Source organism: Mandrillus leucophaeus, unplaced genomic scaffold (assembly GCF_000951045.1).
Source record: "Mandrillus leucophaeus isolate KB7577 unplaced genomic scaffold, Mleu.le_1.0 Scaffold1091, whole genome shotgun sequence".
NCBI classification, from domain to species: Eukaryota; Metazoa; Chordata; class Mammalia; order Primates; family Cercopithecidae; genus Mandrillus; species Mandrillus leucophaeus.
In genome coordinates, this window is record NW_012099110.1 from 174178 (window position 1) to 201395 (window position 27218).

Below are 27218 nucleotides of genomic sequence, written 5' to 3' on the forward strand. Positions count from 1 at the left end.
ACCCAGGAGGCAGAGCTTGCAGTGAGCTGAGATCCGGCCACTGCACTCCAGCCTGGGCGACAGAGTGAGACTCTGTCTCAAAAAACAAACAAACAAACAAACAAACAAAAAACAAGGAACATCTTTATTTCTGCCTTCATTTCGTTATGTACCCGGTAGTTATTCAGAAGCAGGTTTGTTCAGTTTCCATGTAGTTGAGCGGTTTTGAGTGAGTTTCTTAGTTTTGAGTTCTAGTTTGATTGCGCTGTAGATATTTTACATCTTTATCTTGTTCTAGCACTCTGTAGCCTTTGAAACTTGAGACCCTTTTCCTCTTACACACCCCTGCTCCCCTGGCTTTGTTGCCATTATTCTCTCATAATTCCCCTTTACCCATCGTACTATCTCTTTTCAGTCTACTTTATGGCATCTCTTCCTCCTCATGCTGACTAAAAATGAGCATTGCTTACCATTTATTTGCATTACTCTTGACTCATGTGTTTACTGAGTGGTCTCATACACTTCTGTAGTTCTAACCACCACTGGTTCATAGTAATTTACAAATATTTACCTCTAGCCCTGGCCTTTCTTCTTCTTCTTCTTCTTCTTTTTCTCAAGGATTCTATAGTCTACTAGAAATCCTAACTTGAATGTCAGTAGACACCTCAAACGCAACAGATCCAAGAGGGAACTTGTCATCATTTACTTAAAACCCATTCCTTTTCCGTTATTGTTTATTGTCATGAATAACATCACCATTAACCTGGTTACCAAAACAGACTAGGAGTCATTGTACACATCTTCCTTTTCTCACTTCACCCACCCAGTCACCAAATCTTGCTAATTTTGCTTCTCATTTTTTTCTTTCCATCTAATATAAGATGTCTCGTTCAGACCATATATAATCTATAGTGTCCTCAATTGCTTCCTTATCCTACTTTAAATCTATTCACTAACCACTGCAGTTGGAGTAATTCATCTGAAATGAAACTCTGACATAAAGCTACTGTGTTTAGAAGCCTCCCATGGTTCCTTGTGATCCCATGGAGTAAATCCTAGCTCTCAATTTGTACAGTTCATCCATTCAATAAATACTAATTTAGTACCTACCCAGTAATTAGTTCCAGATGCTGGACATACGTGGAAGGGGAAACAGGAATCTTGGTCCTCCACAGGGAGGGGAACAACACACACTGGGGCCTGCCTGGGGAAGGCAGGGTGGGAGAGAGCATCAGGAAAAATAGCTAATGCATGCCGGGCTTAATACCTAGGTGATGAGTTGATAGGTACGGCCAACCACCATGGCATATGTTTACCTATGTAACAAACCTGAACATCCTGCACATGTACCCCAGCACTAAAATAAAATAAAAAAGAATCTTGGTCCTCAAGAAACTACCAGTTGTTGGTAATGATATGGTTATGTAATAAGTGATCCCACTGAGGTTTTGCTTCATCTTCCGCCACTCTCTGCCTCAAAATTCCCACTGCAGCAACTGGGAAATGTTTGTAGATTCCATACTCACAACACACTCCTTCATGCCATTTCACATGCTTCTCTTGGCCTGAAATGCAGGCCAAATTTTTCATTACCTCACAAATGTCTGTCTGTCTTCTAAGGCCTCATCTAGATGTCGTCTCCAGGAAGCATTTCCAGAGACCCTAGTTTAGGGGCCCATGTTCCACAGAACCCTGGATATATCCTGTCTTTGCTCTGTTATTACTTTATACTGAAATTGCCTATTTCTATGTCCATCTTGCATTCTGGACTGTGAGAGCCCATTAAAATAGAGGCTTAATAAATATCTATTGAATTTTAGCAAACTGGCCTAGAATAAACACTCCAAAATGTTTATTTCACTTCCCCTTTTGAAAGATCTCTTGCATAGACTGTTGATAATTTGGGGAGAAAACTCCAAAGGCAGTTTCCCTGAATTTAGACCCTCACATTTCTAAATGTGGGTCCAAATGAAATATTTAAAAAGTAAACGATGCTATACATAACTTAAGTTTATATTGTTAATAAAATATAATGCTCGGGATCACAGAAAAAAATTACAAAAATAATTATTCTACATATTTTATTTTTTATTGCGCTTTCCATGAACTTCTCTAGATTCACTATTTCCAGGAGTTTCATGCTTTAAGATGATTTATCAGAAATTCTCTTTATTAACATTTTTACAGTTGATTTGTGGTAGTTCACACTGGTCAAAATGAGAAAACTACAATTAGGGATGATGTGGTTTCTCAGCTTACTGTTTTAAAACCCTGAGTCATAGCACTTGGAATTGGTTTAGGTTTAATTTCAATTCTGCCATTTTTAGGTACTATGACACTGGAAAAATAATCAGTTACTTTAAAAGGGCCTCAGCTTTATCATCTGTAAAAATTGAAAATGCAATTTAATATCTTATGGGATTGTTTTGTGGATTTAATGCTATTGGGCATGAGAGTCTGACATAGTATCTAGCAAGGAATACATGCTCAATAATCTTTCATTCACTCTTACTAATAAATTTAGCCATGAATTGCCTATTACAAAGTTGGGAAACAGGGATGGGCATTGCAAGGAGAGGGAACAGTCTAAACAAAGGCACTGAGGCATGGAGATTTACAGTATGTTCAGTTGGTGCAACTGGGGAGAGAATCTGGAGAACAAGATGAGTTGAGGATGGGGTGTGGAAGCATGGAAGTAGGAAAAGGACTCAGCTTATTGTTGAATGAAAGACTAAGGTGTAAAACAATCAATAAGGAATGGCTGGATCTGTTAAATTAGGTGAGTGTCATGGTTGCATCCATATTTTGATAGATCACTCTGGCAACAAGTGCTTAGGATGGAGGTGGTAGAGAGACATGAAGCAAGATGACCAGTAGGAAGATGGTTGTGATAATCCAAGTGAGAGTTAGTCATGTTCCAAATGGAATGACAAGTGTCAAGCAAGGATAGGCTTAGAAAAAGAAGTGTGTAAGGGAAAGGGAAGAGTGTAAGATTGCTCTGAGGTTTACAGAGACGGGAGACAGATACGACTGGCAAAGGAAGTAGATGGATGTGAAAGCAAAGTAAATTGACAGGATGTGGAGATGGTGGTGGCTGCAGTGGCAATGGCCAAATAGGGTGAAGGAAAAAGGAAAAGTCCCAAGCTTCTCACAGGCATGATTTGGGAGATTGTGTGGTTTACTTGGATGGGGAATACTGGGAGACAGGAAAGTTTGAGAGGGTGATAATGAGTTTAGTTGGGGATATTTTAAGTTTGAGAAGCCTGTGGGATTTTCTAGAGATGTTGATTATGTAGTTAAAAATAATAATGTAAAATATACAAATTATAATGAACACTCATTCCAGAGATTTCTTTTTTCCTTCCTTCCTTCCTTCCTTCCTTCCTTCCTTTCCTTCCTTCCTTCCTTCCTTCCTTCCTCTCTTTCTCTCTTCTCTCTTTCTCTCTTTCTCTCTTTCTCTCTTTCTCTCTTTCTTTCTTCTGTCTTCTTTGAGACAGAGTTTGTTGCCCAGGCTGGAGTGCAGTGGCTCACTACAACTTTCGCCTTCCTGGTTCAAGCAATTTTCTTGCCTCAGCCTCCCGAGTAGCTGGGATTACAGACATGCGCCACCACACCCAGCTAATTTTTATATTTTTAGTAGAGATGGGGTTTCTCCATGTTGGTCAGGCTGGTCTCGAACTCCCAGCCTCACGTGATCTGCCCACCTTGGCCTCCCAAAGTGTTGGGATTACAGACATGAGCCACTGCACCCAACCGTTCCAGGATTTTCTAGAATGTTTTTGTAAGATATGCATGTAGCGATCAGTAGAAATTTTTGGCAATATTCCTTCCTATGAATGTGTTTATGTAAATTATTTACACATATTAATTTTACTAGCTAATATCTCAATTCCCCAGTGTTCAAGATCCACTTAGAACAAAGGTCAGCATTAATGATAGCAGATGTAAATCCATACTTTAGTCTTCATGATTATCTTGAATCTTCTAATTTTTGATAAACCTGATTAAATCTCACTTTTGATTGAGCGTTGTAGAGTGGCTGGCCCTTCACCATTTTCTTGTTTGTGCTGCCTTGAATTATTTTCATTTTTGCCAATTAAAAGTTTCTTCCCAGTAGTATTTTGAAGTCACTTGCTCATTTTGGTTAAAGTCAGATGATATAATCCTAAACTCTATATCACTAGGCGCCGATAAAAACACCAAGTTATCACAATACCCGGGAAGTAAAGGGAAGACAGAACCCACAGTGCAGTGGGGCTTCTGCTCTTCACTTCATGACCATTGGTGACTTGTGACTGGTATTTGGGATGAGTCTTGAAGATAAGTAATAAATAAGTACACTAGAAATTCTAAGATTTTTTTTTTTTTTTTTTTTTTGCCTTATGTACCCTGATTAATAAATTCTCATTGGAATTAATTGGACTTTTGTACTGAGTTGGACACGAAGGTGTTTTAATCCATGAAATCTTGCCTTTGGCTAAACAGGATTCATAGGACAAGATCAGAAAGAAACAAAAGCAAAAACCACTTGCTTCTTTTCACCCACTTTTAAACTTAACTCTTGGATCAGGTTTCCTCTGACATTTGGATGAAATGTTAAGGCCAGACCACAATTTTTTCAGATGACTTTTAAAATTTGCGGGGTTCACCACTATTCTCCATACACAGTCTCTGCTCAGTAATCAATGTGTCCAGTTCAGTATATTACAACGAATATTTTATTTAAAGTGGAAACTTCACTCTTCCTCCAGATTTTCCTCTTTCCCCAAGTTACAATTTTACCATGTCTCCTCCGTCTTGCTAACCTTGACCTCTGACTTCTTCAAGGCATAAGGTTTGGCCACAATGGAGAAGTGAGGAGGTAGAAGGATTCTTCCTTGACGAGTATTTTCTGATGATCTAGCATCAGTACTTTGCAGCCTTGGCAGATGTTTAATGCTAACCTGTTCTTACTGGCAACATTTATTTGGGGTATTTTTGGAGTTTTCCTTTTTCTCTGGGATTTCTTACTTGTGATTCCTTTGATGTAGGAAAATGCCTCTTCAGCTGCTTGCCTGTCACTCATCCTTTGGACCCTTGGTACATGGCAGGGAGATTATTCCAGTTTCTTGTCTCTGGCATTGCCTCTCCTTCTGGGTCAGGATTGAAGGCAACCTCACCCAGTTTTCCCTTGCAGGTGGCCCACCTCTGATCTATGTGGAGAGGGCACATTCCTTTTACCCATGAACTAGGCAGTTACTTCCCAAATTGTAGCCGCTGCTCTGCTTCTGGGTTTTAGCCTGCCTCTCTTTAGATTTCTCTCTTTGGAATTTTTCTTTGAGATTTCTCTGATGTGATTAGACACCAATTCTCCATGTTCCCCCAAGCTCCAGGAAACATTTGCCATGCTCTTTGAGTTGTCCTGTGGAAGCTTGAGGTGAGGGGCCTCTATACCCCATTCTGCCCATGGGAAGTTTAGAGGGTAGGAAGGAGGGCTCAGCACTGTCAGAGGCCACTCAAACTCCACTCCTAGTCCTGGCATCTTACTTTTCATGCTGTGATGTGCGTAAGAAGTTAAGAATCCCCAAAAAGTGCATTTTGGTTGCCTGTTTTTATAAGTCCTATATGATGGTCATGCACCTGTGTTTGGAATATGGTAGCTATAGTTTTGGGGTTCAGTTGAAACTAAAATAGTTACATTTTAAAATTATGTTTAATTTGGATCTGATCCCCAAGAGATGTGCATCCCCCTGTTACTGCCCACATTTTACAGATGAGGAAACTGAGGCACAGAGGGGGTTAATAACATGCCCAAGGTCACTCAGCTTTGAAGGTCTGCATTATTGGTGAGAAGTCTTATCTGGAGAAGCAGATTTGAGAGTTAAGCCTAGATAAGATTATCCAGTTGACTCAGGTTTAAGAGGCAAATATTGTGGGTTAACTTCCCAGATCCGATCATCAGCCCAGTTTTTCAGGGACCTGGGTGGAGGGAGGGAGGAGGCATTCCCTTCTACCTCTAGCCCAGAATATGGGTCATGGCCCAGCAATCCATGCAGAAAGCTCCAGAGGATGAGCTTGGTAGCAGCGCTGCTGGAAGGTCATTCTCTCCCATCTCCTCCTCCTGAGTGTGTGCCTCGTATGTAAATAATTTACAATAGCAACAATTAGAGAATGCACTCTGTGTGGGATGAACCCAATTCCCTTAATAACACTGCAGGCTTATATATAGCACAGTTCAGCCAAGGGCCCCACGTGCTCACCACACCACAGCCAGTGTCGGCGGTTCTGGGTAGACCAGAGCCCTATGCAGCAAGGGGCCTGTGACTCATCGAAGGTCGCAGGAGGTCAAGGGCAGTGCTCAGAATAGAACCAGCCTCCCTTTCACAAGCTCTAAACTCCAGTGGCAGGAAATTCCCTTTGTGAATCTTTTGGAAGAAACAGTTCTGAAATGCATAGTGATAGATATTTAACACTGTTGCTAGGGCATGGGGATTGGGAGATGTGGCCCTTGAGCATGGAAATTTGTATTTCCAGTGTATTTATTGTTAATTAGTTGATTTTAGAGGCAAGAGGCAAGAGGAGACTGGCTCAACCCAATGACTCTAAGGGAGAATAAGTTGGGTTCTACACTGTTGGTAAAAATGTGGAGATGGATGAATGACCTTCTGGAGCAGTGTCATAGAGTATGAGGGTTCATCCTGGCCCCCGCTGCCCAATAGAAGTAGAATACCAGCCACATATGTAATTTTAAAGTTTCTAGCAGCCACCTTAATTTTTTATTTAATCCAGTATTTCCCAGATCATAATATTTCAACATGTAATCAGTATAAAACATTAGTGAGCTATTTAAAATTCTATTGGCCAGGCATGGTTGCTCACACCTTTAATCCCAGAACTTTGGGAGGCCAAGGTGGGAGGATGGCTTGAGCTTCCCCAAAATAATAAAATTAGTCTCTACAAAAAATAATAAAATTAGCCAGGCATGGTGGCTTGTGCTTGTAGTCCCAGCTGCAGGAGGATTGCTTGAGCTGGGGAGGTCAATGCTGCAGTGAGCTGTATTTGTGCCACTGCACTCTGGGAAATAGAGTGAGACCTTGTCTCAAAACACTAAAAATAAATTAATTGATTAAAAATAAATAAATAAATTCCATTATTCTTGCTAAGTCTTTGAAATGCTGGTGTGTATTTTTATGAATAGCACACTTCCATTTGGACTAGCCATATTGAAAGCTCTTGATAGACACATGTGGTCAGGGGCTCCAAAATTAGGCAGCACAGCCTCCAGTTCTAAATCTGCTGTTTGCCAACTTTGTGGTATGAGGCCAGTTACTTTGCCTTTCTAAACCTTAGTTTCCCCTCCTCACCATGTGTAAAATGGGTACCATAACCCCTCCTTCTCACATGTGTAAAGCAATAAGTGCAGTTTCTGACACATAGTAAATGTCCACTTAATGTGTGATTTCTTCCTCAAAATGACTTTCACAGCAACTAAAGTATAAGCTCCCTGCGGGAGATGGAAATGCAACTTGACTTCTGATTATAGTCAAGCATTGAACCCACCCTGTCCCTGTCTCTTTTCCTTTCTTCCACTAAAATTGCTTTTCCCTGCGGCATCTGCACCAGTCATCTCTTTACTTTCTTTAGGTCTCTGCCTGGAAGCCCCTTTATCAGAGATGCTTTTCCTGAGCAGCCTTGCAGAGAAAGCAGCACCTCCAGTCTCAGACCTCTGACCTGCTTTGGTTTTGTTCAGAGCACTCTGCACCCACCACATGTAGAGTCAGTGCCCATTTGTTTCCTCCCCTCTCCCCACTAACCAAAAATAAGCTCTTTGAGGGCCCTGGCTGTTCTGTCCACTGTTGAATTTCTATCTTCTAGAAGAGTATCTGACACATAATAGTTGTTCAGCATGGTAATGAATGAATAGATAAATTTATTGAACATCCACAATGCCTTTTGACCTTAGCAGATAGTACAGAAATGAAATCCACAGTTCATTTGATGAGAGGGAGACAGAGTGAGAGATGGGTGATCAGCTGCCTCAGGGCTCTGGTTCTCCCTAAGCTCTCTGCCACCTGGTGTGCTATCCCCAGTACACACCTCATCACTCTCCTGCCTTCTCCCACCCACCCAAGGCTTTTGTAGGCCGTCTGTTCTGCTGAAATTTCCTTTTCCCCATGTGTGCTTAATAAAACTGTACATGCTATTTGAAACCCTTCTCAAATACTATGTCCCTCTTCTATGGGGTTCTCTCAGTGCCCTAGCTGAAAACAGTTTCTCTGGCCTCCATTCCTCCACTGGACTTCTTTTCTTTATTATAGTATTTATGGCAGCATATTTCATATTAGAATTGTTCACACTTGGGTGTGACTCCCCCATTATATTTTGAATCTCTGGAGAGCAGGATCTAATTTCAGCTGGAATGAGATGGGGCTGGGGAATGCTGGAGATTGTACAGAGTGTGTAATGAGATACTCACAAGTTAGAATCCCAAGTCTGACACTTGGGAGTTGTGAGCTTGAGAAAGTTATTCAATGTCTCCGAGTCCTAAGGTGCTCATTTGTTAAATTGGATAACTGTACCCATTTTGTGGAATACATCTTTATTTGTAACTACTCTGGACTGTATGCTTTGGCAACTACCAAGAAAACAAACCATTTTAAAGCCAGTATATAGTAGATGCTCAATAAATACCGATAATGTGACTCTCATATTATCTCGAGTCTCCAGCACAGTTGGTGCTAATATGGTCTTATTTACACAATGGGAGTCACTCCCTGCCATCATAACAAATATATATATATGGGTAACATATGTACTCCTCCTTGTTCCAGCCCAACAAAATATCCATTTCCATTAATAGAGTCAAGGACTCTATAGAAACTTTCATTTTCATTTCTGGTGCTCTGTGGATTACTATGATGTTCTAAATCAACAGAGATATATTCTGACTTCTTCCAGGAAACATTCATCTCTACTTGAGGAAATGTAGATTATATTACAGACCCTAAGAACAAAGCAAGTTGAAACACAGCATACATGCCCAGTGCCTGGCCAAGGTAATGTGGCAGAATGAGAAGAACTCTTAACTGAGAACTAGAAGATAGGAGTCTAGCCCAATTTGCCACTCAGGTTATGATCTGTAAAAAGGAGTTGGATTAGAGCAGGGTTTCTCAACATTTGCATCATTGACATGTGGGGTCCCGTATTCTTTGTTGTGGGGGCTGTCTTGTGCAGTGTAAGATGTTTAGCAGCATCCCTGGCCTCCACCCACCAGATGCCAGCAGCATCCCCTCAGTTGTGACGATCAAAGATGTTCCCTGGGGAGCAAAAGGTCCACCCATGGGAAGTACTGAGTTAAATCTTTCAAATTTCAGCTAATTCTGGTACTATAGGCTGAGATTTCGCTCTCCTACACACACACACACACACACACACACACACACACACACACACATTTCTCTTCCATGTATGACCTTGTTCCACTTTTGAGAGCTGCAGTGTTCTGAGTCTTGTTTCTTTGCGAACAGTCTAACAGCTAAGCATTCTCTCACAGGCTCCCACCTTGCACCAGTTTACAATAGAAGGCATGTAGAAGGGCTGTGTGGGTGACACGCTGTGACTTCAGTGTGTTGTATCACTACCAGGATCTCCCAACAATCGCCTTCATCCCCTGCTTGCCACTTGGGGGCTCTGGCAGACAGTTTGGCAGTTGTAGTTGTTACTGTTCTGCGCTCAACATGTACGGCTTTGTTTTAGGCTCTGAACAAGACCTCAGGCCACAGCTTTTACCAGCTCACTCTGCTCACGTACCTTTCTCCTTTGCCCCTGACAGCTGAGACTTGCAGTGACAAGCAAATTTTTATAGCAACTCATGATAAAACAGTGCAATGGGCAACAGAGAGAAATAACCAACTGGGCAAGAAATCACATCTCTCTTTAAAAATTTTTTTTTCTCTTTCTTAGCTTTGCTTTATCTTTCATATTCAACTGGAAAAGTAGACAAATGAGGTGTCATATTTAATCATGTGTATAGATGGGTTTACAGTTGACACATTGTTTGTGTCCTTACCACATTTTCACATGGAAGACATAAAAATCTGAGGTCTAAAGAGGAGACATGACTGTCTAGAGTCATGCAGCTGAGCGAGAGTAGCCATAGTTTTCTAAAGATTATTTCCAGTTAAAGGCTTACAGCCCAAGGAACAAGACAGACATAGAAGCAATTACAGGCATATCTCAGAGATATTGTAGGTTGTGTTCCAGATGACCACAATAAAGTAAATATTGCAATAAATGGAATCACCCCAATTTTTTGGCCTCCCAGTGCATATTAAACTTATGTTTGCAGTATCCTGTAGCCTATTAAGTGTAGGATAGCAGTGTGTCTCAGAAAACAATGTATATGCCTTTATTAAAAACACTTTATTACTGAAATAAAAGGCTAATGATCATCTGAAATTTCAGTGAATTAAAATCTTTTTGCTGGCATAAGGTCTTGCCTCAATGTTGTTGGCTTCTGAGTGATCAGGGTGGTCAGATTGCTGAAGGTTGGGAGGCTGTGGCAATTTCTTAAAATAAGACAACAATGAGATTTTCCACATCAATTGACTCTTTCTTTCATGAAATAATTTTGTAGAATGTGATGCTGTTTGATAGTATTTTACATAAGGTAGAACTGTTTTCACAACCAGAGTCAATACTCTCAAATCCTGCCACTGTTTTATCAACGAAGTTTATGTAGTATTCTAAATCCTTTGTTGTCAACAGTGTTCATAGCATCTTCATCAAGAGTAGACTCCATCTCGAGATACCGCTTTCTTTGCTCATCCGTAAAGAGCAACTTGTCATCCGTTCAAGTTTCATCGTGAAATTGCAGCAATTCAGTCATATCCTCAGGCTCTACTTCTAATTCTAGTTCTCTTGCTATTTCTGTCACATCTACAGTGATTTACTCCACTGAAGTCTTGAACCCCTCATGATCATTCATGAGGTTTGAAATCAACTTCTTCCAAATTCCTGTTACTGTTGATATTTTGACTTCTTCCCATGAATCACAAATGTTCTTAATGGCATCTAGAATGGTGACTCTTTTCCAGAAGGTTTCCAATTTACAATGCCCAGATCCATCAGAGGAATCCCTCTTTATGGCAGCTATAGCAATATAAAATGTATTTCTTTTTCCTTTTTTTTCTTTTTCTTTTTTTTTTTTGAGACGGAGTGTCACTCTGTTGCCAGACTGGAGTGTAGTGGCACGATCTTGGTTCACTGCAACCTCTGCCTCCTGGGTTGAAGCGATTCTCCTGGCTCAGCCTCCCAAGCAGCTGTAACTGCAGGTGTGTGCCACCATGACCAGCTAATTTTTGTATTTTTAGTAGAGACGGGGTTTCACCATGTTGGCCAGGATAGTCTCGATCTCTTGACCTCATGAAATGTATTTCTCAATAAAACTTGAAAGTCAAAATCATGCCTTGATCTATGGGCTGCAGAATGGATGTTGTTTCAGCAGGCATGAAAACACCATTGATCTCCTTGTATATCTCTATCAGAGCCCTTATGTGACTAGATGCATTGTCAATGGGCAATAATATTGAAAGGAATCTTTTTTTTGCACAGTAGTTCTGGATAATGGCCTTAAAATACTCAGTAAACTATGTTGTAAACAAATGTGCTGTCATCCAGGCTTTAGATCACAAGCAGAGTAGATTTAGCCTACTCTTAAGGACCCTAGGATTTTTGGAATGGTAGGTGAACATTGGCGTCAACTTAAAGTCACCTGCTGCATTAGCCCCTAATGAGAGACAGTCTATCCTTTGAAGTTTTGAAGTCAGGCACTGACTTCTCTCTAACTATGAAAATCATCGACATCTTCCAATTTAGAGCTGTTTTGTATACACTGAAAATAGGTTGTTGGCCAGGTGCAGTGGCTTACGCCTGTAATCCCAGCACTTTGGGAGGCTGAGGCGGGCAGATCACTTGAGGCCAGGAGTTCAAGACCAGCCTGGCCAACATGGCGAAACCCTGTTTCTACTAAATGTACAAAAAGTGAGCTGGGCATGATGGCGTGCGCCTGTAATCTCAGCTACTGGGGAAGCTGAGGCGTGAGAATCGCTTGAACCGGGGAGGTGGAGGTTGCAGTGAGCCAAGATCGCACCACTGCGCTCCAGCCTAGGCGACAGAGCAAGACCCTGTCTCCAAAATAAGAAAGAAAATAGGTTGCTTACAGTAGCCATCTTCATCAATAATCGAAGCTAAATCTTCTGGATAACTTGCTGCACCTTCTCCATCAGCATTAGCTTCTTCACCTTATACTTTCATGTTATAGAGATGGCTTCTTTCTAAAGAACCTCGGGAAGCAACCTCTGCTATCTTCAGACTTTTCTTCTGCAGCATTTCACGTCTCTCATCCTTCATGGAATTGAAGAGAGTTAGAACCTTACTCTGGATTAGACTTTGGCTTAAGGGAATGTTGTGGCTGATTTGACCTGCTACCCAGACCACTAAAATTCTCTTCATTCAACACGAGGCTGTTTTGCTTTCTTATCATTCATGTGTTCACTGGAACAGCACATTTAATTTCCTTGAAGGACTCTTCCTTTGCATTCACAACGTGGCTAACTGGTGCAAGAGCCCTAGCTTCCACCCTGTCTTGCCTTTTGCCATGCCTTCTAGCTTTTGATTTAAAGTGAGAGACATAGGACTCTTCCTTTCACTTAAACAATTAGAAGTCATTGTAGGTTTACTCATTGGCCTAATTTTGGTATTATTGTTTCTCAGGGAGTAGGGAGGCCTGAGGAAAGGGAGAGAAAAGGAATACCTAGTCAGTGGAGCAGTCAGAACACACACATTTATCGATAAAGTTTGCCATCTTATATGGGTCCAGTTCATGGTGCCCCCAAATAACTACAATAATAACATCAAAGTTTGCTGACCACAGACCACCATAACAGATACAACAATAATAAAAAAGTGTGAAATATTTTGATAATTATCAAAATGTGACACCAAGACACGATGTGAGCACATATTGTTGGAAAATTGGTGCTAACAGACTAGGTAGGCTGAGGGCTGCCACAAACCTTCGATTTGTAAAAACTTTAATATTTGCAAATCTCAATAAGGTGAAGTACAGTAAAATGAAGTATGCCTGTAAGCATTATACAAGGTGATAAGGGCTAAAATGCAGTTACAGAAAATGAGCAACTATAGCTCAGAGGAGTAAACAAATAACACTTTTTTAAATGAATAAAAAAGGAAATTGACCTTTGAGGACATGACTTCGGCTGGCTACTGAAGGATATAAACAGGGTTTGGCCAGGCAGTGGGGATCAGGTAAACAAAAACACTGTCTCATAGGGAATAAGTTGACATCAGTATTGACATTCATCATCATTAGCCTCATCATCATACATGCTATTTATTGAGCACTTACTGTATGCCAGGCACAAGAGGGAGCAATTGTGTCATTTAATTGTCACCTTGGTTCTGAGTGTAGGTGCTATTGTTAACCACATTTTGCAGATGAGGAAACTGAAAGTCAGAAAAGTTAAATACATGACCTGAAATACTACTGTTTCTAACAGATACAAACTAGATTTAAAACTGCTTTTCAATATGGAGTAAAAGAAGCTCTGTTAGAATAAGTAGGATGGGGTCACATACATTTAGGCGAGTAAGTAGTCTGATAAGGAGGGCAGATCATGAGGTCAGGAGTTCGAGACCAGCCTGCCGACATAGTGAAACCCCATCTCTATGAAAAATACAAAAATTAGCTGGGTGTGGTGGCACATGACTGTAGTCCCAGCTACTCAAGGGGCTGAGGCAAGATAATCACTTGAACCCTGGAGGTGGAGGTTGCAGTGAGCTGAGATTGTGCCATTGCCCTCCAGCCTGGGTGACAGAGTGAGACTCCGTCTCAAACAAAACAAAACAAAACAAAAAGTGTAAATTTTTTTTACAAAATTGGCATGACCCTGTGATTTCTGGTCTATTCTCTCCACAAGGAACCTCTCTACCAAAGCTAGCCCTTAGTCTTAAGCATTTCACCCTCGCAGCACCACTAGGCCATAATACCCCCTAATAAAAGAGCATGTAAGACCTATGACAAAATGACCGCCTTCAATTTTCCTTTGAACCCTGGGCAACCTTTGCGGCTGAGTCACCAAAAGACAAATTCTCTGGCCATATTTCTTTGGGTTTGGGAGACATTCTACTGAACGTTGCAGAAGTGAACTGTGAGCAAGCTCCATGAACTCTTCATCTCTAAAGTATTCAACCTAGATAGTCATGATAATGAGCCATCACAAGACTTTGTGCATTCATCTGTTCATGCAAAAGCAAAATGTGTACTCAGTGGATACATGCCTGGTGAGAGAAGGAAAAGGAACTCTTGTTTATTGATACCTCTTTATGAGAGGCAGGTTGTTAGTGAAGACATTAACTGGTACAGTCACTTGAATTATGTCTCCATGTCTCATACTGGGTGTATGAGACTCTGTTTCTGCATTAATTCATTTTATTCATTTTTTCAACACATCTTCCTTGAGCATCTATGATGTGCCAAGTGCCAAGCTACGGGCTCGTAAGCTCACCCTGTTTTACTTACGAGAAAACTGCATCCATAATAGACCAAACAGTTTGTATATGTTTAGACAATATGTGAACAGCAAAACGGGAACATGGGCCCAGATTTCCATAGATTCTATGTTTTTAACCAGAACTATACTGGGTTTTGTAAACTTTAAAGCACTCTACTGACATAAGGTATTATTATGAAGATGTGTTAATCACATTTTTTCTTTTCCTGTGTCTTTCTCTTTCTTTTTACTCCTCTCCCCCTCTCCTCTCTCTCTTTTGGTTTCTCTTTTTTTTTCCTCTCTTTTTTATTCTTTCTTCTATAGGACTCCACAGAATGGAGCAAGAATGAGAGGAAAAAGGCCGGCAGAAAAGCATGAACTGGAGGTTTGTTGAGCTCCTCTACTTCCTGTTTATATGGGGCCGTATCTCAGTGCAGCCCTCCCACCAGGAACCAGCTGGGACAGACCAACATGTCTCCAAGGAATTTGATTGGCTCATTTCAGACAGGGGGCCTTTCCACCACTCCAGGAGCTACCTATCCTTTGTGGAAAGACACCGTCAAGGATTTACAACCAGATATAAAATATACAGGTAAGACCTGGGCTAAATAGCCCTTATCTTACATTCATATTGTGCTTTGTGGAGTCAGGCATTGATTGGTGCAACCCTTGCTGTGTGCAGAAGTGTCTGGGTCAAGGGTCTGTGCACCTTCCACAAGCTGTTTTTGATTAAAAATTTTTTTTTCTTTGCAGAAGATGTTAGCAATGACAAGGAGACGATCAAATAATATTTATTGAGTACTTATTTATATGCTGGGCAGGGATCTTAATACTTATTATACCTTATCTCATTTAAACCTTCTAATAACCATCAGATATAGGTTTTGATTGTTTTTCCCACTTTACAAATTAGGTCATCAAGCCTCAGCTAGGTTGAGTTACATGTCTAATGTCATACAGTTAGAAGTGGTTGGACTGGGATTTAGAATCTGGTTTATATGCATCCATATCATAATTTTAGTCAGCCACATCAAGTATAAGTAACGTTGTTTTGAAAATGCTGCTGATGTACCTGAGATCCTACCCAAATACATTCAAACATTTGGAAAAAAAAGAAACCTTTTCTTGAGCAGGTCTGTACTGGTTCTTGGACCATTGACATTCTACTCATCCAAAAAAAGACTTAGCCTGAATTTTTCCTCTTTGAAATTATTTTAGAGTTTTCACATTCCACTTAACCGCCACATCTTTGATATATCCACAGCTCTCTACACTGACACCTCTTTAATATAAAATCATTTGGAATTAGAGTGCATTCTTGTGTATTTTTCTCACCTAATTGGAAACTCTTTGAGGGAATGACTTGTACAGAATTCATTTCTAGATCCCCAGAGTGATTTTTGCTCTGCCTTGTTACCATAAACACACAGTGAATGTTGTGGACTTAAATTAATAAGAGAGTGCGAAGAACTCTCTCAGGTGTAGTTAGGTGTGGTCTTAGGAGGTTAACTAGTTATAATATCACATGGTGGTGGCTACAATGCAGTTTTATAAAGGGAACTCTGGTCCATGTTAGATAATCCATATGTGTTGGTTATTGCTGTTGAAATAAGAGGTACCCTGAATGGAACCACAGATTCAGAATATTCAACAGTAGCATCCTTTTAGTGAGCACTTATCATGTGCCATGAAGGGAGGATGTTCAACCCTCATAACCTCCTCTATGAGATGGGCAGTGGCTTCTACAGATGGGAAAATCAGGACTTTGGAGGTTGAGTGTGTTGCTGTAAGTCATCCATCCAGTAAGGAGTGGAACTAGGGTCTACACACTGATTTACCTGACTCCAGTGCTTTCCTTCCAACCACTCTGTTGGCTGCCTCCCTGGTATAGCTTCCAAATGCGGAGTGTTGCAGAGCTCTAAGAAACTTTTTCTAAAAATTTTTCTTTGCAATCATTTGTATACATGTAGGGGGTTGTTTTAGACATCTTGAGAAGTAAAAGGTTGCTATGAGAATGGGGGATTAAGACCTCTGGATACTGATTTCAGTTCTTCATGCACTTGTCTTATGACACTAGGTAAGCTCCCTCATCTTTTGCATTCTACTGTCCTCATTTATCAAATGATAGGGCTGATGTAGATCAGCAGTTTTCAACCTATGTTATTCAAAAATCTGAGGATTGATTAAAGTAGCCATAGAAACCATTGCAATGTGGGGAGCAAAGAGATGACCAGGCAGGATTCTGAGCCCTACACCTCTCTTATGCTAGAGAAGGTTTATATCTGCTTTTGTGTTAAGATTTCATGTATGGTTTACTTTGGATTCTACTCCTAAAACAGAGTTTGCAATCATCCAATAAGTTGTTTTCTAAGGTCCTATCTAGCTCCAAAATTACATTTAATATTTAACCGAAGTCAAATGGCTAATTAAATGACGGAGTTCAACCCAAAAGTTAGGCCCCTGGTCATCTAGTTATTAATTCCTTCTTTTATTTAATCCTCAAATAATTATTAAGTACCAGCTACAGATTCAACACTATGTTTAGGGCAGATGATACAATGATGAGTAAAATAAATATAATAGTTGCTGTCATAGGAGAGACTGACATTAATTAAACACATGCATATTTCTATGTATAATAAGTGCTATAAAGAAAAATGTGCAGGATGGGTATAACTGGGAAATCATAAATACCACAAACATTGATTTGGTACCTACAATGTCCAAGGATTAGGCAGAACTCTTGTCATAATGTGCATGTGAACCCATATGCAAATATGCACCCAGAGACATGTGCTCATCCAGATGCTGATCAGAGCAAAAGCCAACTAGGACATGATCATTGGGGCAATTGTGAATTGATACTTTTTCCTTCCTGTATGCCACTTTGTTGAAACGCTGATGTTTCCACAAAGCATGTCCATAGGCAATTTCCATTGTGCCTGTCTTCCTGTATGCTAGCGCGGACACAGCACATTACAAACTTGACATTTTCATCATAAAAAAGGAAAGGCCTGACTACCATAGTGCTACATTTTTTGATGCTAGAGAGCCAGCCTTACTGATCTGCCCAGACTTCAAACTTCCACCAGTTCCCTCCTCCCCAGAATCCTGGCTGGAACCCAGGGTGATTGGGACGCTTCAGAAAGAAACTGGGAAGAAGCTTTCTTTATTTATTTAACTAGGTTAAGGCCATCTTCTTTCTCCTGCCTTTGCACACAGAGGCTGGCTTCTGCTCATAGAATCATGGTCAAGTCACTGCTAGTGACAACAATGAGAACCTGTTTAATTAAAACCCAGCAGAAACATCTTCTCGTGTTGCTTTACAAGCCAAGCAACAGTGTGCACACGTGCATTCGTTTGAGTGCATGATGTAAATGCTCTGTCACTCACAAACTTGAGTTGCCACCTGAAGGCTTGGGGGAGTTTTCTGCTCTTGAATCTGCCAGGGTGCAGTGGGAGCACTTTTGACCTCAGAGTCAGGGAAGTTGGGTGCTGATCCAGCTCTCCTATCTCCTGGTTGTGTAGTTTTGGTCAACTAATGGAACTCCTTTGAACCTTTGGTTCTTCTTCTGTAAAATGGGAGTGCTAGCCGAAGTGGTCTCCAAGGTCCTTCTTACCTCTGAAATTTCATGATTCTGTGAAATATTGTCATTTGAAAACACAGCATGTGGTAGTGGAAAGGATTTTGGGTCTGGAGTCTAGAGATTCAGGTTTTGTTCATTCTGGAAACTCTTTCCAGCTTTCTCATCCTGGGCAAATTCATGTATGCAGCACTCACACATACATTTATTGTTTTGGAGTTTAACACCCATCATTATCCATAAATTGTACTATTGTTTGCTAATATAGAGTTGACCAAAAAAAACCCAATAGATTACACACATATATCCTCCTACCCCCACATAACCCACACCCCCTCCTCCATCCAGCTCAGAGTTAGGAGTGAAGGATAGAGGGCATAAAAAGTGAATAATCAAAGAGTGATCTTTCCATGGATAGAAATGACCGCTCAGATATTCAATTTCCTCCTCTGTAGAAAGGGATAATGATGTCTGCCGTACCTACTAGGTCAATGAGATACAGTTTGTGTGAGAGTGCCTTGTAAAATTTAAGTTATCTTATGCTTGAATTTTTTTCATTAGAGTTCTAAATCATCATTCGAACAAAGTAATTTATTTTCACTTTCTGTTAAGCCTATACATATATTAGTCGTTAACTCCTCATAGCCACATTCTGAAGGGAAATACTATTATTGTCGCATGTCACAAATGAGAAAGGCAATAAAGAGTACATTGTTCACATTACACAACTGGAAAGTGGCACAGCTGGGATTCAAAAGCTGGTTCCTGGGACTTCCCAACATGGGTCCTTAACTCTATTCTGTCACGACTCTCCTTGGTTCTTAGTTACCTGATTTATTACCAAATGCCAACAGGCTTCTTTTGACCATGGGCAAGTTTCAACCTCTCTGAGACTCAGTTTTCCCATCTATGAAACTGAGATGATGTTAAATGCCTCATGCAATTGGGGTGAGAAATAACTTATATTTCAAATATATAGAGCTTAGAAGTTTCCAGGAGCTTCACAAAGACATGTCAGAATGGTGGTTCCCTCTTCCACTTCAGATGTTGGTTGTTTACTAGTAATTATTTTTTTATTCTCATGGTAATTTCAAAGTCAGTTAGTCCAAAGATTTTTCCCGTGTTTCCAATGCCTTTTTGTGTTTTATTTTCTGTTTTTTTTTTTTTTTTTTTTTTCCTAACTGTGAGATCATCAGTAGGTGCTGTAAATTTAGCAATTATTTCTAAGATGGTTTTAGTAGGATAGTTATGGTACTCTTTGGATCTGAAGAGTCAGGGAAAAGGGGATGTTCTGGTAATGGTGGTCACTATGTCACAAGTGGTGGTTCCATATTGAGTGGCTGTCCCTGCTGGTTGCAGAACAAGTGGTTTGTGGCTTACGTTGCATCTCCCTTTGAGCTCTAAATATATACCTGAAAGTTGAGTATAAATCAAATCTTGGTAAGCCAAGTCTAATTGCCTGGCTGTGTTGCATATTTATTTCAGAGTTGTATAGATCTCAGCCCTCCTCCACTGTCCTGATAATTCCTTCTTGTGTTTCACAAAAATAACAGGTTTTGTGGTAAAGCTACTTGGCTAAATGGATGCTGCTAGAGATGGATGAATGGTTCTACTAAGATGAATGAGATGTGGTCTTTATACAGCAGTCATTCAAGAGTATAGATTAGGCATCTAGATGTGCCAGATACTGTATACGGGGAGTTTATCTTGTGAGGAACAGGATTCCTGCCCTCAAGGAGTTTCCAGACAAGTGGAGTTTAGAGAGAAGCCCACCCTTGTCCCACTCCAGGGGCTTGTGTTTCAACTTGAAAGAAGCCTTCAGCCTTTTGATTCCAGGTATAATCTTGAAATCATGCAGTACAAGAACTAGATTTCTATTAGTATGGCATAAAGTAGTGGAAACCAGCATTTCTTAATGTATGTTACTGAGAACTATAGTTCAATGTAATATTAAAAGATGTTTTCTGGAAAAAAAGAACACCCATTTGTTTTTCCATGATGACTCCCATAGTCAAAGAAGCAATAATCATCACAACAGTGACAAGTTAATTGTTAACACTGAAATCTTAAGTGGTTAGCATTGCACTTTATCTGGCATAAAAATTATTCCAACTGATCCTTACAATCATCCTGTGCAGTAGGTATTGCTATTATCTCTCTATTTATACAGCTTGTACGTGGTAAAAGAGTTAATTTGTGATAGAGTAGGACCTGTCACAGGCAAGTGTGATTCTAGAGGCTGCATCCTTGACCTTGCCCAGCTGCCTCCCAAATGATATAGACCTGTATATGGAAAACCCAAAGTTACACAGGCCCCCTTATCGCAGACCTTTATTAATATTAGACTATTTAACAGTATTTAGCCATACCTTTTTGACCATACAACCTCTTTTTCTCAACGGAATTGAAATTCTGATGAGCAGGCTCAGGGAACTGTGGGCTCTGCCTAAATTTGACAGCTTGGGTGTTGTGTCTTTGGATTCCAACCTACGTCAGAGCACACTAAAAGGGATACCTCTTTGTTTTGAATAACTGGTTAACTGGATGAGGAAGCCAATCTTCCTGTTAAGCTTTTGCTTTGAGTTATTTGGTCTAAATCTACCTCCTGGTTTATGATGGAAAAAAATGAGCAGTTTCAGTTTTCTCATCACAAACCTTTTGTTCTTCCTTCCCCTTTTCATTTCAAATTCCCAAGTTTGGCGTTCCGCCTGTGGTATAGATATACAAACCTCAACAGAGGGCAGAACCACAGTTGAGTTAGGTACAATTTTGATTCAATATACAGATAAGTGGCTGGATATTAGAGTTACCTGCACAGTTAAAAATAACCAATGCTTGGATCTTTCTCCAGGTGTGTAGATTTAACTGGTCTAGGAGAGACAGGAGCTAAAAAAAAATTATCATCAGTCAGGGATAATTTTGCTTCCTATGGGGACACTTAGCAATTGTATTTGGGGAGATTTTTGGTGCCCAACTGGTGGTGGTGTTTGTTGGGGGTGCTTCTGGCATCTAGCGGGTAGTAAGCAGGGATCTGGAATGCTGCTAAATGCCTTACAATGCATAGGATAGCCTTCTCCAGCAAACAATTATCCAACATACTTTCAGTTGTGTAGAGGTTGAGAAATCCTGCACTAGTATTTCTGGGGAAGAAGAAAAAAAAAGAGTGGTGGGAAGAATACTTGAATAAATGGTCTTAGATTTTGGTCTTCATGAGGTTGAATTAGGATGGCTTAAATATAGGTGCCACTGTAATGACTGGATTCCCAGAGTGTATGTCCATAGGATAAAATGGGGAAACAATCATCCATGTTTTTAGATATGGCCATAGACCAGGATGACAGTTCAATGCGTGAAGAGAGGTGGATCCATTTTTGCTTTCTCCTGCATAGAGGGAGTGGTTAAGAGCAAACTAGTTCTCCAGTCAAAAAATATTCTTTCTTCTTCTGGAGATTCTAGTGCCTTTTGACTCTGACTACAGTATTCCCTAGGAAGTAAGATATTCAGCCTCCATTGTTAGGTCCAGATATGCATGGATTGTGTCACTAAAAACCAGCTTAGACCAAGTGTGTTAAAAGACACTTTTTCTCCCCTTCAGAGCATTCCTGGTTGACTCAAAAGATGAGAATGGGATGATGCCCCATATTCATGTTTGTCAATTTCAGCCATTTAAAGGCTGACAGCATTGGAGAGAAGCATGAACTTGCATCTCTCCTTACCCCCCAGCCCACATACATCCCTCGCTTAATCCAAATTTTTTATCAGGGTCTCCCTGAATAGATAGAAGTGGAGAAGGATATCCAGCAAACATTTTTCTGGGCCATTTGGTGCCAATTCAAAGATAATCTTTAGTGTTGATTATTTTAAATTGATCTTCCAATTCTAAAAATGATAGCTTTATTGCTACCAAATTGGTATGTTTACAGTATTTTACCTCTTTACTCCCATGCCATTACTGAACTGACTTCTGTGAGTTACAAACCATAGTTAGCTACAATTTCTACAGAGTAATTGTCCAGCTTTTGTCACAAGCAGTGTCTGAAAATGGGCCTACTTGCCCACCCACTCCTATGGACAGACTGACACAGAGTCTTTAAACTGATCTAAAGATAGCAATTGTTATGATTCGGTAGATTAGGAGGAGAAATGGAGAAAAGCCCTAGGGCTTCAAATACTGTGCTCCAAATCTTGGCCAAAGAAAAAAGGGAGACTGGATCTGTGATCTGGGGCACCTGCAGCTTACTCATTCATTTGAAAAAAAGTGTTTACTGATCTCTAAACTCCTACTAGTCAGGCCCTGCACTGTTTCCTGGGGATAGAGGGAGGAAAGCATTGATCCTGTCCCTCAAGGAATTCATGGTCTCTTTGGGGGAAACTGACTGAAAAACAAATAACCACAGTGCCGTGTGCCTTGAGAGATGCCACTGATGCTCCATGGCTGTAGGGAAAGGGAAATTACATTCCACTGAGGTGGCAAAGTTGGGGAAGGAGAGGAGGAAGAGGCATGTTTGGAAAGGCATGCTGCAGGAAGACGTCTTGAACATAGGCTTCAAGGAGGATTAGGATTCATGAGAATGCAGTGAGGAGAGAAGCACCTTAGGCAAATGGAATAGCACCTGCGAAGTTAGAAGACAGGAGAAAGCCTGGAACTATACGTCTTCACGTGTTTTGGGTATATTTTGAGTAGTCCTGATAGTAGAGCATAAGGTTGGAGAGCAGCTTCAAGCCAACAACAAAAGAAATTTGAGACGGCACATGGATTTCAACCAATCTTTAAAGTCTAGTGAATTGGCAGAATATTACTAGATAGCCGTTTAGAACAGTGTTTTTTCTTTGTTGATGTTTTCGTACATTTTTGACCTTAATACATGTGAACAAATACATTTGAGTTTGACACTCACTCAATAAACCTAGCCAGAAATATAGATAAAAATATATGATTGAAATAAAAAAACTGAAAAAAAAAACTTAACCTACATGTGGTGCTTCTTAAATATCAAGATATCTTCTATTCTATTCCATTCAAATATAATGTGTTCCTTTACGATTCATTTAGTTTTTAAAATACTGATGCACTAATGTGGTCGTGTTTTGGCTCAGAGGAAAATTGTACCATGTGTGATTAGCAGAGTTTGCAATGGGTTTGTGTTAAGCAGGTTAGAACCTGTGTCTTGCCTGATGGGGGCAAAAAGAAAACAGTGAAGGCTTTGAAACTTGAGGCTGACATGCACGGATATACAGTTAGAATTGCTCTGGCAGCAGCCTGAGGAATGGGAGAAAGGGAGAAAGAGAGCTGGGTTAGAAAACTGTGGCAGTAATTTAAGGGAGAGAAAGGGAGTGCTGGAACTAAGACAAAGGCAGTGAAGAAGGGTTACATTAACCCTCAAATACCAGTCAGTGCCACCAACAGCTGCTGTGGACCTACTGGTCAGGCAGCCTTTTCTTGTGCAGCATCCAGGCTTACGGACTCCAGTTCCATTCTCAGCACCCTGCGGCAGGATGCATTCTTTTATGCAGAGTTCTACAGCTACTGGATACCTTTGTATCTCTAATAAAAGGAACCAGAATGCTCAGGCTTCTGCCTCTGGGCAATTTCTTTATCTCTCAAGGCCTTCCTCCTGGGCACAAGAATTACTGGGTCTCATTAGCTATGGATTCCCAGACTGGCTTGGAGGAAGACTTTGCATTCCACCCTTTATCTGTACCTGACTCTTCCCTGCTCACCTTGATGGAAACTTCTGGCCTCAAGTTAGTGTCTAAGCTTATGTGAACCCTACAATGGTCGCTATAGCTTAGCAAGTCTTTAGACTCAGGCAGACCTTAATTTGAATCCTGGCTCTGCCACTTCCCACATTACTTAAATCATGTGAGCCTCAATTTCTCCGTCTGCAAAATGAAGATAAATTCCAAGATTGTTGTGAAGATTTAAGAAGAGAATATATGATAGACTTTAGCGGCCGGGCACAGTGGCTCACGCCTGTAATCCCAGTACTTTGGGAGGCTGAGGCGGGCGGATAACGAGGTCAGGAGTTTGAGACCAGACTGGCCAACATGGTGAAACCTCATCTCTACTAAAATTACGAAAATTAGCCGGGCGCGGTAGTGGGCACCTGTAATCCCAGCTACTTGGGAGGCTGAGACAGGAGAATCCCTTGAACCCAGGAGGCAGATGTTGCAGTGAGCCGAGATCATGCCACTGCACTCCAGCCTGGGTGATAGAGCGAGACTGTCTCAAAATTTAAAAAAAAGATAGTCTTTAGCACAGAGCAAATGCTCGAGGACTAGTAGTTAAAAGAAATACCTGAAGTATCCACCCTTGCAAATCCAGCAACAGGGACTCTGAGATGTCTTACTGGAACTTCCAACAACTGCAGTGGGGATGATTGGCTAGTGGGCTTTGTGGCATAGGTGCCCTATAAAGGTAGCATTTGCTCCATTCTTAGACTCGGAAGACACTTTTTAGGAGGAAGCTAAAGAAAGAGGACCAGAGACAGAAAGATTTTTGATGCCCTGAGGAACACGTGACACCATACCGGCAAGGTCTCTTTAAGCTATCAGCATACATTGATTCATGTACACAGTGCACGTCCCACGATTCGCAAGAGTCTAATTTATTAATCAGCCCAGGTGATGGGAGCAGTCTGTAACATCTCGTCTTCTAGTTCCTGCTGCACCGTGCTCGCCAGGTTGTCTTTGATGTGTAATGCTCAGGGGACATTTGTCCCTCAGGGATTGCTTCTCACCCAAGCACATCCATGGCAATCAGCAGCCTTTCAAGGCAGGCTCTGTGTGTGTGTGTGTGTGTGTGTGTCTGTGTGTGTGTAGTGGGGGTGGGGAGTTCAGGTAACTTTGCTTTTCCTCAAATTGCAGGTTTATTGTTCAGAGAAAGTCAGCAAGGTGCAGCCTCCATCCTCACTTGTGACAGTCTCTCTGCGACTCTAGCATGACACCCAGCTCACCTAGTTCTACATCACATTCATGGGGGAGTGTGGTTTGTATGAGAAAGAAGGAGGTAAATACAAATGATATGAAAGAAACAAGTCTCCATGCTGGTAAACAGTTTGAGATAAAAGTGCTCACCTGTGCATTAATCCAACAAATATTTATTGAGTCCCTACTAATGTGCATGCACTGTGTTAGCCTCTGATGACACCGAGGGATTATTCATCTTTGCCTTTCAGGAGCACTTGTAGGGTAGTTGGGGAGAGAGAAACTAAAAGCGGCCAAATTGACACCTAGTATGAGGAGTGTTGAAAAAAAAGTATAAAATGGAGTAATAGTGCAAAGAAAGGGCATTGAGCTGGTCTGGCAAGATTAAGGAAAGATTCCAAGAAAATATTTTAAGTAGGTTTGTGTGTGTGTTTTGAAATAGGGTTTAGAGGAGGGCATACTTGTTCTTGAGCTTGCAATGGGCAGAGAAGATGTTAGTATGCAGGCCAGAAAATTCAACAGAGAGGTCAAGTCATGAAGCTCTGTACATGTTATATAAAAGACTTCAGACTTTATTTTAAGGCGATGGATCCTATACTTTCTCATTTTAAGGTGTTCTTAAGGTTTCAATGATTGTTTTTTATGATTCCCACAGGCCAAAAAAAAAAAAAAAAAAAAACCAATAACACTGTTTATTAAATAGATCCAAACAACTTAATAATGAAGTATTTTTGTTGTGACAAATTTAGTGACCATTTGAAAAAAACAATACATGAAAATCTAAACAAAAGGCAATATTTTCATTTTATTCTTGAATAATCAGTTACTACTTCTTAAACTTTGCAATTAGATAAAATCAACACTCATTTTCTGTTCCTCATTAATTTTTCGCAGTACTTTGAAATTGTACCAACTGCCAGAAACCCAGCTTCACAAAGATATACTAACATTGAAAGGAATGCATTGTGTTCTAATGTTGAAACTGTGAACGACCTTGAGTTAGAAGTTCTTGTGATGCCCAATAAATGTCAAGTATCCTTCATTTCCCGTGAACACTTAAAATATCCTGCTGTGCTCCTATGACTTTGCTGTGGCACTCCGTGGCTTCTCAGCCTACAATTTGTGAACTATATCCTAACAACAATAGGGAGCTCTAGGAGTTTTTCCCAGAGATGGAGCATGATCTGGTTGTCATCTTAGAAAGATCGCTTCTGTTATAATTGAAAGAATAGATTAATGGGGGAAAGATGGGAGAGGGTGCAAAGTATGTCATCCAGGTGAGAGAGGAAACTGTCTTGGAATAAAATAGCGTCAGTTGATGTTTGAGATGTGTATTTATTTGTTATAATTTTGAAATAATTATGGACTCCCAAGAAGTTGCTATGATAGTACAGAAAGGTCTTATGTACCCTTTACCTAGTTCTCGTCAATGGTTACATCTTATGTGACTGTAGTACAATATCAAATCCAAGAGATTGACATGGGTATAATGTGTGTTTATAGTCCTATGCCATTTTACCATATGTGTGGATTCATGTAACCACCACTGCGATCAAGAGACAGAACAACTCCCTCAGCACAAAGATGTTTCTTGTGCTAGCCCTTTACAGTCAAACCTCTCTCTCATCCTCTACCATCCATAATCCCTAACCCTTGGGAACCACTAATTTGTTTGTTCTTCGTCTCTGTGATTTTATTCTTTCAAAATATTATATAAATGGTCATAACCTGAGATCCTTTAAGGAAACACAAAAGACTCAGTATTTAGTGAGTGTTTGAATATGAAGGTTGACAGGGAAGAAATAGTCAAGAAGCAAGTAGACTGGCAAAACCATACCTTGAGTAATAAATTGACTGGGTCTAGGTTAAGTAAGGAAAAGAGAGGGGGAACATTTTTAACTTGGTCAACTGGGTGGGTGATGGTGCTTTTCATTAATGTAGGGAGCCCTGGGAGACAAGGAGACTTTTTGAGGTTATCCATGTTTGAAGATGATAAACCAGCTTTGAAAATGTTGAATTTAAACTCCCTGGAACATTCAAATAGACACTTAGTAGGAGGTTGTATAAATGGTTCTGACCCTTAAAAGAGAGAGCTGGGAAAAAAAGTTACAGTATTTATAGTTACCAGGTTACCAGTGATAACCCTTAGAGCTATGCTCACTCACAAAGGAACCTG

The 27218-nt window shown here is 40.6% G+C and overlaps 1 protein-coding gene across 1 annotated transcript in view; it reads left to right on the forward strand.

Moving 5' to 3' along the window:
• The window catches only part of BRINP1 (bone morphogenetic protein/retinoic acid inducible neural-specific 1), a 209218-nt gene that overhangs the window by 54308 nt on the left and 127692 nt on the right, over positions 1 to 27218 (forward strand). The window contains exon 2 of the mRNA XM_011988832.1: positions 14856 to 15123. Coding sequence (XP_011844222.1) covers positions 14906 to 15123 — 218 coding nt within the window. The 5' untranslated portion in view covers positions 14856 to 14905. The remainder of the gene's footprint in view (positions 1 to 14855; positions 15124 to 27218) is intronic.